The following is a 19,033-nucleotide window of genomic DNA, read 5'->3' on the forward strand; positions in this document are numbered from 1 at the left end:
AAATTTTGATTTGTTCTGTAATTTTGTAATATGTGTAACAGTAACACCTGCAGACAAAGAATAACACAAGTATTTTGATGAATTGATATTAAAACCATAACATGTTTAGGCTCCTCTGACACAGCATAATTTCATCGATGCAATTATAGTTTAAAAATACAGTACACACATATATATATATATATATATATATATATATATATATATATATATATATATATATATATATATATATATATATATATACATATTGTGAACCGTGGTGTCTGACCATGCACTGGTCTGTCTCCCATTTACAGCGGCCACTTCCCAGTGTGTTTGAAAAGCAGCCGATTGATTATTTTGCATTTTCATTTCACTTTTCTTGATGTAAAAACAGTCAGTCACTTTATTGGCCCTTCCAGTAATCCTTAAAATCAAAATAAACATCTGGATTAGGGTATATTTAATACTGATCTTCATGGAATAGCACACAATTTAAAATAGTAATATTTTGCCCTCTTTTTAGACTAATTCAACCTACCCTGCCTGATTCTGCACCACCATTTTGCGGCGTGTGGTATAACTTCCAAAGAGCTTTGGTTCTGATTGAAACCTAGAGTACAACAAAATTAACCTTTTTAATTCCATCAAATAATTAGAATTGAAATATTAACTTAAACTATTCTTGTCACTGCGGATGGGTACTTTTTGCTTACTTTTCCTGCCAATAGGGACAAGTACTCTTGCTCGTATCCTTATATTGTCACACGTATGATGTACGTGGAAATGGCCATTCTATCCCACTATCAAGACATCGACCTACGATTGGTTGGTGCGCAGTTAGTTCTTACACTGTAAGGGGAATATTGAATGTATTTGTGTCTATTAAGTGCATGCTTATTGCCTGTGTCATGGTTGTGCTTATTACTTGATTATACATCATGAAATATTAATGAATGCTTCATTCAATAAATTAAAGTTGAGCTTTCTGTACCCACATGCAGGGTGTGTAAACAGCTCGTGGTTAATAGTTTGAAACAAAGGAATACAAAAATTTATCCTGGCTATCTCAACAATAAGAATCAAATCTGAGTGTTAAGAGCTTCTGTATATGAGTGCAAAGTTAAGATGGGAAGGGCAAATAATGTGAGGATAAGGGGTAAATTTTTATTATGTTTTCAGATGTAATCGGTACAAATACACTGATATTTTCGAGGGATTTCCTGAATGCTTGACAACTTGATAACAATAGTTTGAATATCAGATTTCATAACAAATCATCTCAACGATGATGGGGGATCATCATCCCATTACCTTCTTCCCTCATCTCGGCATATTTCTTGCGGGCATTGAACTTTCGCCAAGCCTTTTGAATGGTTCGAGCAAAAGAGTCAAACTTCCGCTCCCGCATTTCCTCCAGCAAGAAGAGCTGCATGAGAGTTAAAATGAGATCATTAAATACAGAACAGCATGTAATTTCAACATGGCACATGACAGCAAGCATTGAAACTAAAGATCCAAGACTATCAAAAGGGAACTGAAACCTATGGATTAATTTATTTCTTGTGAAACAAAACTAATATAATTTCAAAAATTTTACCCCACACAAAATAAAATGGAAACACGAATCATACTGTTGTACCGGATGGTCTGCTAACGGGAGGGCATTGAGCCGGAGGTCCAAAGACCTCCGCGAATGCCAAAACGATATTAAAATTTACTGCGTTCTATTACTATTACGCCGAAACTTGTTTGCCAAATGAAAGCCAAAACTGGCGTTGGGTCATGCATGGAGGCCAAAGGTTTGGAAATGTTCCTTATAATTAAAAGGGGTTAATCACAATGTATTCAGGGAATAAGATAGACGTGGTGCTGAAAATAAATATGGAACAAACCAAGCAGTTCATAGACACAAATAGGGATGAGGAAAGGAAATTTCATTTAATATATAATGTGAACTATTCCACTGCTATGGCAATGACAATATACCAGATTCACACAACGAAGGGAGCAGGTGAGGTCTTTAGGCAGACACTAGCTGGTCTTGGGCTTGTGTCGTGCAGGTTGGCATAGCACAGAGTGAAGTGTGGCTCAGGGCGGAAGAATAGTGATGAGGAGGTCAGGAGACAAGATGTTGGAGGAGGAGAGATGTTGCCAGTCCAAGGTCCAACTCAAACTCCAACTGCCACACGTGTGCAGAAATGACCTTTTCCTCCTCTGGGACCGCCTTTGTGGGCGGCGGTGCCGTTAGTAATAGCCCATGGTCTACGCTATCTTCCGGGCCATCACACCCTATGGGGCAGCTCCTCATAGAATTGATCCCCCCTCCAACTCGCCTTTGGAGCTCACTATACCTTCCTGGCCTGCTGTCTGCTGGCGAAACAGTTCATGATGGTTCACCTTTAAATGCGCCAAATGCTTTCTTTGTGTCTTTTGTGCCCAATTTCTCACCTCGACTTGCCTGTGCAGGATTTATAGTTCGGGTCTCGTCGCGTGCTGGAGCCTGGCGCTGCCTCCGTACCTGGTGTTTGCAGCGGAATCGAGCTGCGGGTTCAAGTCCTGCTGAATCGGATCGACAAGGGCCGCCGAGGAGGGAAGGTCCATTTACTTTTTGGGGTATTTGTGTGTGCGCGTGTGTGTCTGGGGCCCCATCTTTAAGTAGTAAATTGTTTAAGTGCTCTTTACTGTACATATTTGCCTTGCTTTAGTCGGTTTTAACTCTGCTCTTATGTGTTCCTTTCCCACCCATTGTAAATAAATATCCATGTGTTAAATGTATCAGCTCGTTTTTGTGTTTTCTTCATTGGTTTAACGCGGTGCGTGTTGGGAGAAATTAAAGAAGACCGTTGTTGCCGTAGTGGTGTGCATTTGGGACCGACAGAAGCTCGGTGACCATCCGCTCGGGTCATGCACGGGTCGAGCACGCATATGGCTTGTCCCGTACGAGTGCCGTCGAGGGTGTGAATACTCGGTAGCTCGCCGAGTATGGCGAGTTCCTGCCATCATCCGTGCCTGCCATCATCACCAGTTCCTGCCATCATCCGTGTTCCTGCCATCACACCAAGATAGGAATGGTGTAATTTGAGACCACGTGGGTCTCTAGGTATTTTGAAGTTTGGCAAATAACCCTGTACTGTCCCACGTGGTGGAATTATTGACGATTCACGGTCCTGTAAGGGACCCGTACCTCTCGGAGTTTTCCGAAAGGTACGATCTAGATTCCGGGTGTCCGGCAGAGTCGACCCTACTGCTCCACCTTGCGGCAGGCGATCCCCGGTCCACAACAATATATACATATGCTTCTCTCTTCTTGTCTTGGTTGGATAAGTGTCCACCCCCCTTATAATAGCAATTGTAAATAAGCCCAGGTGTAACCAATCACCTTCAAAATCACACACCAAGTTAATTGGCCTCCACCTGTGTCAAACTGTAGTAATTCAGATTATTTCAGAATAAAATCAACTGTTCCTGTCGGTTTCCTCTCGTTGGGTAGTGCATTTCACAACAAAGACTCAACCATGACCACCAAGGAGCTTTCAAAAGACCTCTGGGGTAAAGATGTGGAAAGGAATAAATCAGGGCATGGGTGTAAAAATATTTCACAGGCCTTGAATATCCCTTGGAGCACTGTCAATACAATCATTAAGAAGTGGAAGGTGTATGGTACCACAAAGACCCTGCCTTGATCAGGCTGTCCCTCCAAACGGATTGCCCAAGCAAGGAGGAGACTTATCAGAGAGGCCACCAAGAGGTCAATGGCAACTTTGAAAGAGAAACATGCTTTTGTGACAAACACTGATCACTGTGTGCATGTGACAACAATATCCCAAGCACTCCACAAGTCTGGACTGTATGGTTGGGGGCAAGAAGGAAGCCATTACTCAAAAAAGGCCACCTTCATTCCCGTTTCAAGTATGCAGAAAACCACTCCAGAGATTCTGAAGCCATGTGGCAAAAAGTTTTGTGGTCTGACAAAACCAAGATGGAACTATTCGTCCAAAATACAAAACGTTATATTTGGCACAAACCCAGCACAGCACATCACCAAAAGAACTCCATCCCTACTGTGAAGCATGGTGGTGGCAGCATCATGTTATGGAGATGTTTCTCATCAGCAGTGACTGGGGCAGTTGTCAGGATAGAAGGGAAAATGGATGGAGCAAAATACAGAAAAATCCTAGAGGAAACCTCCTGACCTCTGCAAGAAAGCTGAAAATGGGACGGAAGTTCACCTTTCAGCATGACAATGACCCAAAGCACACAGCCAAAGCTACACGTGAGAGGCTAGGGAACAAAACGATAAATGTCCTTGAGTGGCCCAGTCAGAGTCCCGACCTAAATCCAATCGAAAATCTGTGGCATGACTTGAAGATTGCTGTCCATCAACACTCCCCACACAATGTGACTGAGCTTGAACAGTATTGTACAGAAGAATGGGAAAACATTGCCCAATCAAGGTGTGCAAAGTTGGTTGAGATGTATCCCAACAGATTCACACTGTAAGTGCTGTCAAAAATGCTTCCACTAAGTATTAACGCAGGGAAAGTGGGGGTGGGGGGGGGCTGGACACTTATCCAACCAAGATATTGTAGTTTTGTATATATAAATAATTTTATGAAATTTGTGGAATTTGTTTCTCACTTTGAAGTTGTGGGTTACGATGTGTAAATAAAGGTGGAAAAAGTCTGATTTAATGCAATTTAATTCCAGGCGAGATGGCAACAAAAGGTGAAAATTTTGAGAGGGAGTGTACACTTTCTTTAGGCAATGTATGTAGTGTCGGACTCCGTGTATTCGCGGTTTATAAAATGCAACCTGCTTCGACATTCGTGGCCCTGTGCTCTGCGTATTCAGTTATTTTTTTCGCGTCTTCGCGGTTTTTTTGTGGGCGTATTTGTGGGGCATTGTTGTGGTTTTTTCGAGTTTTCACGAACATTTTTTCGAGGTTTTTTCCCCCCGTTTTTGCAGGGTTTTTTTTTCGTGTTTTTGCTTTTTTGTGTGTATATATTCAGTTTTTCATGGGCATTGTCATGTTTTTTTTTTTAAAGGATTTGAAATTTTCCCTCATGAATCACGAACCACCGTGAACCTATCCCCACTTTTTCTTTTAAAACAATGCTCCACTATTCGCGGATTCGCGGCATTTTCCAGGAACGCATCCCCCATTGTGGGGTCCGACAATTATATAAATATACATATATATTAGATGCACATCCTGAGTGTTAGAGTGAGCATTGCCACGGATTGTCTCACACCTTAAAACCACATAATCCGGAAAGAGCAACTGTCCGTCTGCTACCCTGATGATTGTTCCTGAAAATGTAAACCATTCAACCAAAAGACATGTATTGCGCTCGGTGGATAAATCGAAACATGTGGAGTGTGACAAGCACTTCCTCGATCTCCATTAGACATATTCCTCCACCAAAGTGTCATACTCCACATATTTCGATATATATGTATATATATATATATATATATATATATATATATATATATATATATATATATATATATATATATATATATATATATATACATATACTTCTCTCTTCTTGTCTGTTCCTATCCCTTTACAAACAGCTACTCAAGGGAATGGCCAGTGCAGGAGCAATCCTTCTGGATTCAGGCTTTGTTTCCAGTTGTGGGAACTGACAGCTGGACAAGGACCTGCTTATGCCGTCTGGATCAGTCATCGCATGCAGTTTTTCTGCCACAACAGACTTACTGGAGAGCAGGACACATTCCTCCATGTCCATCACATTGATGCCAATGCAGCGGGGTGAGATGATGACCCCACATGAACTTGCTTGCACTTACCTGAGCTCTAAAGGGCTAAAGTGTACTCTGATCTTTCAAACACTACCAGGCATGCTCCTTGATAGACTCCTGAAGCTTCTCACCCTCAATGACACTGAAGTCGTTCACTGCTTATATAAAAAGAATGGTGTAATTGTGTCAGCAAAGTCAATGGCAAGGAAAATAAGACCACCTCCCCTTTGTGTATTCAATGTCATATTTTGTGTTAAATGTTTCAGCATTTAGCTCTGGACATAAAATGAATGTAAGAATCTAGACGAGAGTGATTTACATGCTTTACTGGGGTGATTCGTAAAAATTTCTATATGTGAGTAATGGACAATTGTTTACATAACATGTGAGCAGCCAACCATTTGTGTTAGGAATGTTTGTGAATTTCTTCACTTAATTTTGAATAAAATAATATATGTTTGTAATTCTGGAATTTCTTTGACCATTGAATTATACATGTCCGTAGTTTGAGAGATTTAATTGTGTAAAGTACTCATGGCAAGCTTGTTGTCACATTTCCAAGCTGGCCTCCAAAGACAATGGAAGAGTGGGCATCCTCTATCATGTAAAGTCCTTCCTTGGCACACTTGAGCTCTTAACCACATACAAAGGTTTCATCCACATCTTGATGGAGTACTGCTCTCCCCTCTGGACTGGTGTTCCTGCCTCACACCAAGCTCGGCTTCACACTGTGGAAACCAAGGCTTTTAGGATCATTGGTATCTTCCGCGATGAAGCTGAGTCTTTGGGTCTTTCACTGTCTCACCGCAGACAGTTTGGTGGTATTTCTGTCTTCTACCGACTCCTCTCCAACCTTGCACCTCCTGCTCTGTCTGTGATCTATCCCACTAACATATCTGCAGGGCACTTCAGATCTGCCAGAAACCCCCTTCTGGTGAAACTGTCAAAACCAAGAATTATTGCTCACCTTTACTCTTTCATCCTTCTTTTTTCCCCACCTCTGAAACAAACTCCCACACTCTCTTCAATCCCACCCTTCCCTCCAGGTCTATAAAACAACTGTTCACCACCATCTCATATCTTCCTCCACCCAAAATCATGATCTTTTCTACCCTCGTCAACCCAATCCAAACCCACCTCCTTCAAATTCCCCGTTTTACTTCCTGAAAATTGCTATAGTGTCCATCTTGTTTACCCCATGTACTCTGCCCCTTTCTAATCTCTTCTACAGATCTCCTGATATCCCTGTTCCCCTACTGTTGTTGTACTTCCCTCTCACCCTCTCTTGTCTCCTGCTCCCTTTGTTCTATGTTCTGTGTTAGCTCTTATATGAGCTTCGACTAAGTAGACAAAAAAAACACTGCAGGTTTTCAATACCAAGTAGTAAGACACTGTTGTAGGTTTGGTGCAGAGGGCAAAATTGGATGTGGGGCAGCATAGATAAAGTCAGCAGTGTGGGTGAGTTAAACGTGCCAGCTGAATGTCCGCACCGACTCTGGGGCTTTGATGAAGAGCTTGGACCTGCCGAGCTGGTACTGTTCACTATCCATGTTGACTGAATGCAGGATGTGCATAATCCCTTGTCTGTTGTCTCCCCTCCAGTGAGGCCATGTTTCAGATGTCAGGATGGCATACCTAGAAACACAGTGGCATGTTACACTTACACATGCATGCCACGACACAATAATCATGGCACTGTCTTGAAAGATAATATACTTCCTGGAATCATTATTTCAACTTAAGTGTGTATAGCTGTGGATGCATCATTATATACAAAATCGAGGCTCATGGAAGAGTGAGGTGACAGAGGGGAAAGGCAACATCGTGACAGTGGAGCCACAGTTGAATAAAAAAGCAAGGAAATGAGTGAACAGCAAAAGAGGAGAGAGAAGAGGGGAGACCTTCAATAACCTTTAAGTATAAGAGTTGAGTTAGGTATGGTTAATGGAGGTAGAAAAGATCATGGGTAAGGATACGGGATGACATGAGATGGTGGTGAATGGTTTGCTTGACTCCTTGGAGGGAAGAGTGCAATGTGAGACAAGAGGAACAAAAAGTGAAAGTGTGAGGAAAATCTGGATTTTTGGAGTTGAACCAGAAGGGGTTTACTGGAATAACATGTGCATCCTGGAGGCAGAGGGACCTAAACCAGTGGAGATGCCATAAAATGTAAACAAAGAGGTCACCGAACTGTCTGTAATGTGAGAACAGGTCCTGTGATTTAGCCTCATCGTGGGAGATAGCAATAATGTTGAGAGCTTTAAATTCCACAGAATCCAGGAGAGAGAATTGATGCTGGGCTCCCAGCCTATAATAGGAGGGGGACAGTTAGCCCAGAAGAAGCCATGGCAGATGTTGAGGCCTCGAATCTCAAGAGACTGAACCTCTTCGAGTGGATGGCCATGGATATAGATTGATGGATTCATTTGACAATACTTCTGGAATGACAGCTTCAAGGTGATACTGTGGGATTTAGCAGGATAAAAAGTCAGGTTCCATTTATCGGACCAGCATGGAAGAAATTTCAGATCGGCAGAGTGATGCGGCTGCTGTCTGCTTCTCAGTGGGATGAGTACGTCACAATGTGGAGTCGCAGGCAAAAAGCAGAAGGGTTTTTCAGAGAACTGGAAAGGTTATTTATAATTTAGATAAGGAGCAACAAATACTGGGCCCAATATACCACTTTGGGCCACTTCAGACACACTGGGTAAGCAGAGGAGAGGGTTCCATCAATTGCAACACATTAACTGTGAGTGGAGGAAATCAGACATCTTGGTAAACGAGTGAAGGAAGGCGGCCTTATATGCCACGGGCCATAATGTTGGCTCGTAGTTTGACACGGCATTAACTTTTTGTGTTGTCTAATAAAGACAATGGAATCGCTTGTATTATAAATTACATGAAAGAAAACGACATCGGAAGACAGAAACAAGGACATAAAAAGATAATGGACAAATCGACACCTTATACCAGACTTTAACCGAAGTTTTCAGCATCATAAAGTAAATGCTTAGAACACAAAATTAAACAAGCTGTTGATGTTTATTCCCTCTCGCTAATACATCCACCTTGTTCTCAAGTTGGCCCCTAAAATACCTGGAGGTTGAAGCTCACCTCTGTAAAAACTTTTCAAAGGCTCTTCTGTAGGCAAAACCAGCTCTGCGCACACGGATGTTTTCTTTGAGGCCGAGGTACTCAACCTGATGTCTCACCCTACAAAGAACAAACCGGTTGTCAAATTTCACTCTCATTCTTCAACCTCACCCTCCAGGTCACATAATCACACATCCTATTCCCAGTGTTTTGAAGTCCAGGTACTTATGAAATCATATTTACAAATTTGCCATTAAATCTACAATGTACGTACTTTAGGTCACATTATCGCAAACGATGACAGGTTGCTGTGTAAGGCATCTTTATGTTACCTACTCACACAACTCTTCATCACTGGAGATCTTTTCCCCTTGATCCTTTTGCTATTTATCAAAATGCAAAACAATATTTAGGATCGTGTTAATATAATCACCGACATTAGATTAAAGTGAGGGGATGGCCTGAAATGCCAAGCCATTCATCTACTTTTTGAATCATCTACAATAATTTTAAAGCTCTCCATGACAACTTTGCCCTGGTTTTAAATACATACATAACAGTCAGATCGAGTAATATTCAGATTTTAAAGTTGGAGTTGAACTTCCCTGATTTGACACGATAGCAATAGCACATTCACCCCTTATCTTAAAGCAGGCACATTGGAAAATTAAAGTTCTCCTTAATTCAGCTTTGTAGATTTTCCCATCAGTGAGGCTTATACCAGTTCGATGATCTGCATTAAAATGAATGGTTTTACGTTGTTCAGCCATACCGCTTGTCTTCCCAATCTCTGGCTTTCTTGGTCTCATTGGGTTTGATACAGCGGATGTAATGTGGGGTGCACTTCATCAGAGTATCCACCAGATTGTTTGCTTGTTTCTGAAATATTACACAAAGGAAACAATGATAAAACATAGGGCTATATGTGAATAAGCATTACCTGTTTCAATAAATCGATACAACAACACAATTATGAAGGTTCTCTTGTTCAAAATGACATCATAACGAGCCCCTAAAAGGATATTGAAGAAAGCTAGGACGGGGTATGGAAGGGAAGAATAAACCAATGTATTTGCTTTCATCTTATTTTCGTTTCTCGAGTTTTGCTTTCCTTGGTCTAATAGGATTAGTACTGCAGCAGATCAAACCAATTGTTCGACTTTTCATAAAAGCACCAAAATTGGTACATATGTTGACTAATGTATTCTGAACGATTCTGGATATGGAGCCACTCGAGATTTTGCCTCGGTGAGCTTTGGTGGCAATTTTCCAAAATGGCCACCATTCTCCTTTAACAACATGGGATATCTGTCATTGTTATTCTCTTTGTAGGTTTACAATGATCTACAATGAGTTCAAGGCAGGCCGCTTCACAGTGCAAAAGACCAAGAGGGCATTCTCAGCAATTCCTCTTGACCAAGCGCATGAACAAAACAATGCCCGTGTCAAGGGTGATGGAGGTGCCGATGGCCTGACGGACAATCCCAGTGCTCTGAGGCACTGGATGGTCGCCAGACCCGAGGTGGCCAGAGTGATCATGGAGTTTGAGGAGGTGAACACGCATCCAAATGCCAATGAGGAGACACGTCACAATGAAGAAACACCGCGTGTACAGGAAGCATTTGCCAAAGATGTACAATCACTTGTGGCTGTCATTGAAGAGCTGGGAATTCCCTTCGAGGAGGATAGTCCAGATTTTCTGGTCCTAGACACCAAGGAGATTGCCGATCATGCAGTGATTGAAACAGTTCGCACTGCCAAGCAGATTGGACAAGAACAGTTTCAGGCATACTCAAAGGATTGCCTCATTGACAGAACCAAGACTATTGATGAACCTATAAAGAGGAACAAACTCCCCCTCTTCGGAACAGACAGAAGACCAAAAGCACCCAAAGGAAAGGAAGCATCTGTGAAGAATGATATGGCCTTATTTGCAAGGCTCTACATAGGCTGCCAGAACCGCGATGGGAACCTGGACGAGTTCTTCTGTCATGAAAATCAAGCATGCCCTCCCACGTTATCTGATGCAGGTAAGCTACACCTGGGTAGCAAAATCGACTTGCTGGTGTGCGTTGAAGGCGTTGCTGAAGCTCAGTCTGATGCACCTGCTGTCACTTCTGTTGTCCTTGACGGCACCGTCATCGTGCAGATGTTGAAGCCTGGCACTGCCAAGACATTTGAAGAATATGCCCACCAAGTCTTAATCCCATACGTCGAGGGGCAGCTGCGTCGTGCTTCACGTCTCAACCTCGTTTGGGATAGCTACAAAGGTGGCTCCTTGAAGACTGTGACAAGGGAGAAACGAGGAAAAGGGGTGCGACGGCACGTGATGAGCACCGCAGCCATACCAGGAAACTGGCAGAGTTTCCTACGTGTCGACGCAAACAAGGTGGAGCTCTTCACCTTCCTGTCAGATGTGCTGGTGCAGTCCTTCCATGACAAGGCAAAGGAGCTGATAGTCACTGATGGTGAAGCAGTCATCTGCCATCCAAGGCAGGAAGATGAAAGCTCTCTGGCTCCATGCGGTCAAGAAGAGGCGGACACTCGCATCATGCTACATGTGGCCCATGCTGCAGAACATGACCACCGTGACCACCAGAACATGACCACCCCAGTATCCATGTCCGGCATTTTTAATGGAGTTCTCCTTGTAGACGTCAAAGACAAAATCAATTCGGCGGTTGACTCTCCCCTCCCTCAGGACCTCCCTATGAGAATGGGATGTGTCATAAGATGGATTTGGAGGCTTTTTACCGAAAATACTGGCTCATAATATTTGAATACGCCTTTTCATGGTCAATTTACTGAATTTTACACTTTCCTTATATCTACCACCAATACAATAAGAAAATAAGAGCATATCGCCAATTTCGCTAAAGTAGAATGGCGGCCATTTTGGAAAATGGTCGCCGAAGCTGACCAAGGCACAATCTCGGGTGGCTCCATATCTGGAATTGTTCGGAATACATTATTCTACATGTGTACCAATTTTGGTGCTTTTATGCAAATTCGAACAATTGATCTGAAATATCAGACTACGCTGCAGGACGAGATGGTACAAATATATCACACTAGTCTCTGAGTTGTCCAGTCTTGGCTTGGTCCCCAGCCCAAAACCATCTGACTGCTTCTCAAGCAGGTTGTTGCATCAAAAATGCCTCATCTGTTGTATGGATGTTAAGCTATGGACCCATCTGCTAGCATTGCTTACTGCTGGAAAATAAAGACCAAGTGGTATCTCTGAGAAAAAGTTAGTTATCACCGACACTCTGAACAAATTACAAATTCCTGCCAAAATCAGCACCAGTCGAACATCAGGCCTGGCCAGCTGATTAATGAAAGAGTTGGCTAATATTACATGCTATTAGTGATACCAAACCCAGACTATGAGAATGGGATGTGTCAAAAGAAAAAGAAAAATCTCATCTTTGACACAAAGAAAAATACATGTTGGAGGAAATTTAATTCATTATTAAGTGGGAAATTGTTTGAACACATTACGCAAAGAGAAAGCATTCTTATCTATAATATAAGAGAGCCGTGTGTGTGTGTGTGTGTGTGTGTGTGTGTGTGTGTGTGTGTGTGTGTGTGTGTGTGTGTGTGTGTGTCACCATTTTTCTCAGAGATGGCTGAAAGGATCTTCGTCAAACTTTCAGGGATCTGTCAGTGGAGTGTTTTAAACCCCAAAAAACTAAAATTTAGAAAAAAAAGTTCGATTTTTGTTAAAAAAAAAAAAAAAATTTAAATCGCTCCATAATAGTACAGCGGATAAGCACAATAATTGTGCGTTTTATGAGAAAAGCATGAATTTTCTGACATAGTTGGTGAATAACATTTTAAAAGGTTTATTTTCAGATGTGGAAGGAAGTCAGATTTGACCTCTGAGGACCATGAGAGGTCAAATCCAAGATGGCCGCAAGTCCACCGGGTCTAATGTTCAAACGCGTTTAATTTTGGAACTAAACAGTGTAAAAAAAAACATTTAAGATGTCATTTCCAACTAAGTTTGGAATGGCCATTCGTTTGGTGATACTTTTGACATCGCCAGGAGCCAAGGAAATGCATTTCGATCAAGGTCAAGGTCAAATTACGTTAAAAACTTTTGGACATTCTTTTGGTAAAGACAATGGATTGGACCTATGCAATATAGCGAAACTTCGCTTCCATTTTGACACTATAGGGATAATAATACAAAAAAATGAACAGAATATTCCCATGCTGCTAGTCTATTTAATACTTTATTAATTGCAATGATGATGATGGTAATGGTAGTGATCAAAATCTAACAGCCTCCAGAACAGAAGCACAGTGCACTTGAGTGCAGCTTTGGCACACTTGCACCGTCCAGTACATCCTTTCTCACAGCGAGAGCGGATCAATTCATGGCACGATTTTGATGCTTCGGGGAGAGTGGTCCAAATCGGCTGCCACCCAGTTGTTTCCTTTGTCCAGCACCAGTCAGATGGCTCTGGCATCTCTGGATCCAGGACCAATGCCTGGTTCCAACAGTTGGCCTGGTAGCAAGTGCGCTTGATGTGCTGTTTGAGTGCTGCCTGGGTTGGAGGAATGTTCTCTCGAGTTCTAGACTTCTGTGTGAAGAGCTGTTTCCTGGCATGATTCACTTCCGTGCTCTCACTGGTTCGGTCGTACATTAGCACCACAAATCACTCTCGCAGTAACATTGATCCTTCACTGACCTCACTTGGCATGCATAGGAGTTCATTGAAAGTATCATTCACATCTGGGAAAGACTTCCAAGTTTCCCAGGCAGTCTTCTTTCCTCTGGCAGCGAATGCAGATACAGTGTCACACCCGGTGAAAGCGTGATGGACTGGGAGAGTCAGACACTGTGTTGGAGTCATTGTGGCAACCATTTTGTGAAAAGCCATGTAACGAAAGCTTGACCCGACACCAAAGGCAACCCACAGCTCATTAGGAGCTGTCTTGCTGAATGAAGCTACAGCCAATACTACCACATCAGTATCAACGGTACGTATGGTCACCTTCTTACACCCCTTTTGCACAGCATCTGCCACATGCAGAAGTAGACGAGTGTCGGCCTCCTCCTGCGAACATGGGGCAAGGCGGGCCAAGTATGACTCAGCCAGAGAGCAAAGGACTCCACTTCCATCTGTTGCATACAGTTCCTTGCCCTCTGCTAGAGGAAGACGAACAACTACGCGTGACAGGAAAGCAAACGATTCGGTTTTGTTATCATCGCATCGAAGGAAGTCCTTCCAGTTCTTTGGCATCACAGTAGAAGGACCACTCTTTTCCTGGTGGAATGCTGGAATGCTGCTTGCACTCCAGGTTGCTGATCATAGTGATGGTGTCCAGTATCACCAGCACCATGCTGTTGCTTTCTAGCCTGTTGCTCAAACTCTGAAGTGATCCTTGCAATTTCTGGCCCTGCTACCATGCAGTGTCTGAGTGCTCCGGGATTGCCAGTCAGTCCGATAGCCCCACCAGAACCTTTGACCATTGCATTGTTCTGCTCATGGCACTGGTCAAGTGCCATGGCAGAGAACTTGTTGCTGGTTTTGCGCACCACAAAATTTCCAGATTTGAATTCTGATAGGACACCTGGGTGTTTTTCAGAGAGAGTCGTCATGTCACGGATGTGTACGGGAAGCCATCTGGAGTAGTGCGTGTGATCTAGGGCCAACATCCATGGCATGATCTGAGTCAGGGATTCCATATACAGCTGGAAGTTACCTTCCTTAAGAGATACCACAGCAAGAGAAGCTCCAATGACAAGGTCTTTAGCCAGTAGTCAAAGTGGACACTGGCCTTTGTTCGCTGTATGCACCACTCCTCAAAAGGTGGACTATCAGGTTGCATGGCATCAGTATCATCGGATGTGCAGTCTTCATGGTAAGCTTGTTGGAGGAGTGTATAAAGGCTTGCAGCTGTGACCTGGTGTGCATGGCGGGGGAGTCTTGGTGACATGGATGGTATGTATGAAGGAATTTGCTTTAATTTTTACCTTGACCTTGACTAAAATTCATTTCCTTGAATTCTGACATCCTCAAAGTATCACCAAATGAATGGGCATCCCCAATTTAGTTGGAAATGACACCGTAAATGCTTTTCTGCTCAGTCTGATTCCAAAATTAAGGACGTTTGAACATTAGACCCGGGTGACTAGTGGCCATCTTGGATTTGACCTCTCACTGTCCCTTCAGAGGTCAAATCTGACTTCCCTCCACATCTGAAAACAAACATTATGGTATGACCTAACTATGCTATAAATTTCATGCTTTTCTCATAAAATGCACAATTTGTTAAAATATGAGAGCTTATCCGCTGTACTATAATGCCAAAGCCTTTTTGATGAATGACAGTAATATTCACGTACAAACATGTATAAATACATATAAAACAATTACCAGACATATAAATACAAATAAACCTCTTCTGGAAGTGGTCAAAGTTGGTGGTACAAGTACATCTTCTTCTTTAACGGCTCCATATTTATATATCGGGGGCAAAATGAACCCAGAAACATCAACGGCACATTCACGAGCATCCAGTTGACAAACAACATCTAATTCCACTTCCAAGGTAACACTTTTACATTGCCTCTTAGCAGCACCGGATTTATAGTGGTAGAGGCCCCGGGGCACACGTGGGTGGTGGTGGCCCTTTCTGCCACCAATGATGAAGTGAAAGAGTGGTTTTCACCCTTTTTCACTGATGACACCCTAAACTCTCATTTCTTATTCTGTGGCAAACATATTCAATTTTCTATTTGAATAGTTGCCGAAAGAACATTGCAGGCTCCACAAGTTTTTTGTATTTTTTTGAATGCAATATCGAGGCTCGTATGAGAGCGAACACACAGAACGTACAACAAGGGGAGCAGGAGACAAGAGGGGGTGGGAGAGGGAAGGAAAAAACAGTGGGGAACAGAGACATAAGGAGATCTGTGGAAGGGAGAGGGATGGGGCGGGGTACATGGGGTAAACAAGATGGACACTACAGGGACTTTCAGGTCCTTCCACAACAGGAACTTTCATAGAGGAAAGCAGGGAATTTGAAGGAGGTGGGTGAGGAGTGCATTAGCGGGGGTAGAAAATATCGTGGTTTTGGATGGGGGAAGATAAGAGATGGTGGTCAACAGCTGTTTTGAAGACCGAGAGGGAAGAGTGGGATTGAAGAGAGTGTGGTGGGAGTTTGTTCCAAAGGCGGGAAAAAAGAGGAATGAAAGAGTGAAGGTGAGCAGTGATTCTTGGCAGTTTTACCAGAAGGGGGTTGCTGGCAGACCTTGAGCACCCTGCAGAAATATGCGAGGGGGGCATATCTCAGAGAGAGTAGGGGGGTGAGGCCGGACAGGAGATGGTAGAAGACAGAAAGACCACCGACCTGCCTACAGTGAGAGTGAGAGACTTCGTTGCTATAAACATTCTTCAACATCTTTTCAAAATTAAGCTTCAGATCATTTTAGGATACTGTGTGGTTCATGCCAAAAGTTTGCTTCAATAGATGAGTGTCCACAAACGTCAAGCAGTACATGTGAATTTCCAGAGTGAGTACGGAGTGCAGAGCAAGCACCACTGTGGGCCCATCCGGGTGCTCAGGCCTTGCAAATAGGCCATGAGAATGGACCTGTAGATGTAGAACAGCAGGAACTGACGCCTCAGAACTTGACACTATGTCACCCGCACATCAACACGAGACCAAATGCATCCCCTTCCAGCACCTGGAGCTCTTCGTTTGACCCTATGGTGAGCTCACTCCAAGTCCAAGCACTGTGTGAGCTCCAATTGCTTGGCTGCTCTTCATCTTGGGCCTCGGTCATTGAACTCCTGTGACCACAGTCAATTCCACCATTCTTGTGGGTTGGACCAGTTCCGACGCAGCGATGTTACGGTCAGGGCCACGTTCAACAGATCGGTCACAGCCTCGGTGATAGACTTGGAGAGATTCTGTCCATGTGGCTTGGAACAGCTCGTCAAACGAGATGCGTGCTCGGGCACGGATACCCTGCACACCACGTCATCGAGAGGAAGCCACGGCAAAGCGTCTCTCATGCGGCGACGATGGAACAAACCTGGAAGTGGGAGTGATGCAGCAACATCATCAAGGCACATATCAGCTGCCGAGGTCATGATCGCTGGTACCGTTCAGTCATTGCTCAGGGAGGACGGCCCTCTGAAACATGGACACAGTTGCCGAGCTGCACCATCACCCTGCACTCCATGCATCACTAAAGGAAGTCCTTGCCTACGATTTTAATGTTTGAACAAGTGCTATTTGTGGTGCCTAGTGTGGGTTAGGATTTGCTCTTTATTTATTTCCTTGTATTGAAGTTTGCAGATTCCCTTCTCGGTCTTTGTGTCTGTTGATTCGCATAGTTTGTTCTGAACTGCTGTTAAGGTCAGCGACCAGTTATCCTTTTCCCCCATATTCTTCATAAATAAACCTTTAAAAATGTAAGAAACGTGTTCAATCCATCTGCCTCATGTGCGTCTTGCCATCAACGTTGGCTCGTTTGCACGACAAGTGGTTGACAAGAACAAGCCAATTCGATTTTGCTTCAGGTCCGAATGTAAATCCGGCCTATCAGTGAGATACAGAACGTAAACTGTTCAGTCTGGTGGAGGTATGCGCTCTACTGAGTACCACTCTAGATTCCCATCGAAACAATCGTGCCCTCTCCAGGAACGCCTCCCTTGTCATTTGTGAGGGGCATCGTGTATTTTGATGCTGTCAGTGAATATTTTTTTAAGTTTTGGTGAAAGGTTTTAAAAGGAAACTTATGTATTATAACTGGACAATTTTATTTATTCTATTGAATTAATTGTTTTTTTACCCCACATTAGTGCACTGGGCTCTTTGCGACCCTAATTGTTTTTTATAAACTATTTCATCGGCAGACGGCAACACTCACACCACTGAGGTTGCCAGTAGCTTCCTGAAAATGTCTATAGAGGTGGTACCTAGATTATCTCAGTTCTTCCTCAACTGGCTGGAGAGCAACAAGCATCCAAAGAGGCTTGGGGTCCAAAAAGACCACAGTGCACTAATCGAAGGGTATTTTTTGTGATTAAACTTTTCCTCTTTGTTACTTCTACGATGTTATCAGAGTTTTCAGAGGATATGCATCAAACATTTGTGTTTCCTCAGATTGAACATGGCTGAAGTTAATGAGAGGGATTATGAAAGGGTTTGGCAGATGCTTGATGAGTGTTTGTCCGATGGTGAAGTGGAGGATGAGTGTGAGGTTGAATCAGATCATCTTTAAGTTGATGAGCATATCTCAAACCCAGACCCCAGCGTAAATAAGGAAAGTGAAGATTCTGATGAAGATCAATCACCACAGCAGACCCCACAGAAGAGGACCAGACGTGATGGATGGCTCGGCAAGACAAGGCGACTTGGTGGGAGACAGAAGATCCTTGTTTGAGAGTGTACACTTGTGCACATAATGGGTTCACCAGATCAAAAGTGCTGAAATGTCCAGCCCTAAATGCACAAACTCCTCTGGAATTTTTTCTCTCTTTATTTTCATAAACATCAGCAATGAAAGAAAGAAATATGCAAAGCAGGCCAGGGCAAAAGACACAGACGTGGTTGACATGAAAGCTCTTCTCGGGCTGGTTTTGTTCGCAGGTGTTTTTCACAGCAAAATAATGGATCTGGAGGATCTTTGAAAGACATATGGGAAAGGTGTAGAAGTTTTCAGAGCAACAATGTCATTGCAGCATTTCAGGTTTCTCCACGTTTGCTCAGATTTGATGACAAAACTCGCTCTGAACGCAGATTAGTTGATAAACTGGCCTCCAGTAGAGATCTTTTTGAGAAGTTTGTTGACAGATGTGTTAGGAACTATTTCCCCCTTCGGAGTTTGTTACGATTGATGAGATGCTTGTAGCTTTCAGGGGGCTATGTGTTCGTTTTTTTGATGAGATATCCCATGTATTCGTTCACTACATTGTTGATTGCATGTGCACAGAGATACATTAACAATTAAATGTAAAAATATAATAAAAAAAATGACTTTTTTTTATTTGGAGTCAAGCCCCAAACACCCAAGTGCACCAATGGTGTTAAAAAAAAAAATCAAGGCAGCACCCAGTAATGAAGATTGGTCTTGTGTCTGTGAAAAACTTACCACGTGGTACAAAATAAAAACAATCATAAAAACGTCTCTTAAATTTTAAAAAAATATATCGTTTTGGAG

The 19,033-nt window shown here is 43.0% G+C and overlaps 1 protein-coding gene across 7 annotated transcripts in view; it reads right to left on the bottom strand.

Annotated features, from left to right (window-relative positions):
• The window catches only part of LOC147017118 (unconventional myosin-Ie-like), a 139,690-nt gene that overhangs the window by 22,691 nt on the left and 97,966 nt on the right, over positions 1–19,033 (bottom strand). For all 7 annotated transcript variants that reach the window (XM_085846506.1, XM_085846512.1, XM_085846507.1 and 4 more), the window contains 4 exons: positions 9,620–9,726; positions 8,869–8,967; positions 7,245–7,389; positions 1,297–1,411 (listed from right to left, as the gene is read on the bottom strand). In XM_085846506.1, coding sequence (XP_085702632.1) covers positions 1,297–1,411; positions 7,245–7,389; positions 8,869–8,967; positions 9,620–9,726 — 466 coding nt within the window. The remainder of the gene's footprint in view (positions 1–1,296; positions 1,412–7,244; positions 7,390–8,868; positions 8,968–9,619; positions 9,727–19,033) is intronic.

Source organism: Eptatretus burgeri, chromosome 11 (genome assembly GCF_056783735.1).
Source record: "Eptatretus burgeri isolate ZD-2024b chromosome 11, Ebu_testis_v1, whole genome shotgun sequence".
In the NCBI taxonomy this organism is placed as follows: Eukaryota; Metazoa; Chordata; class Myxini; order Myxiniformes; family Myxinidae; genus Eptatretus; species Eptatretus burgeri.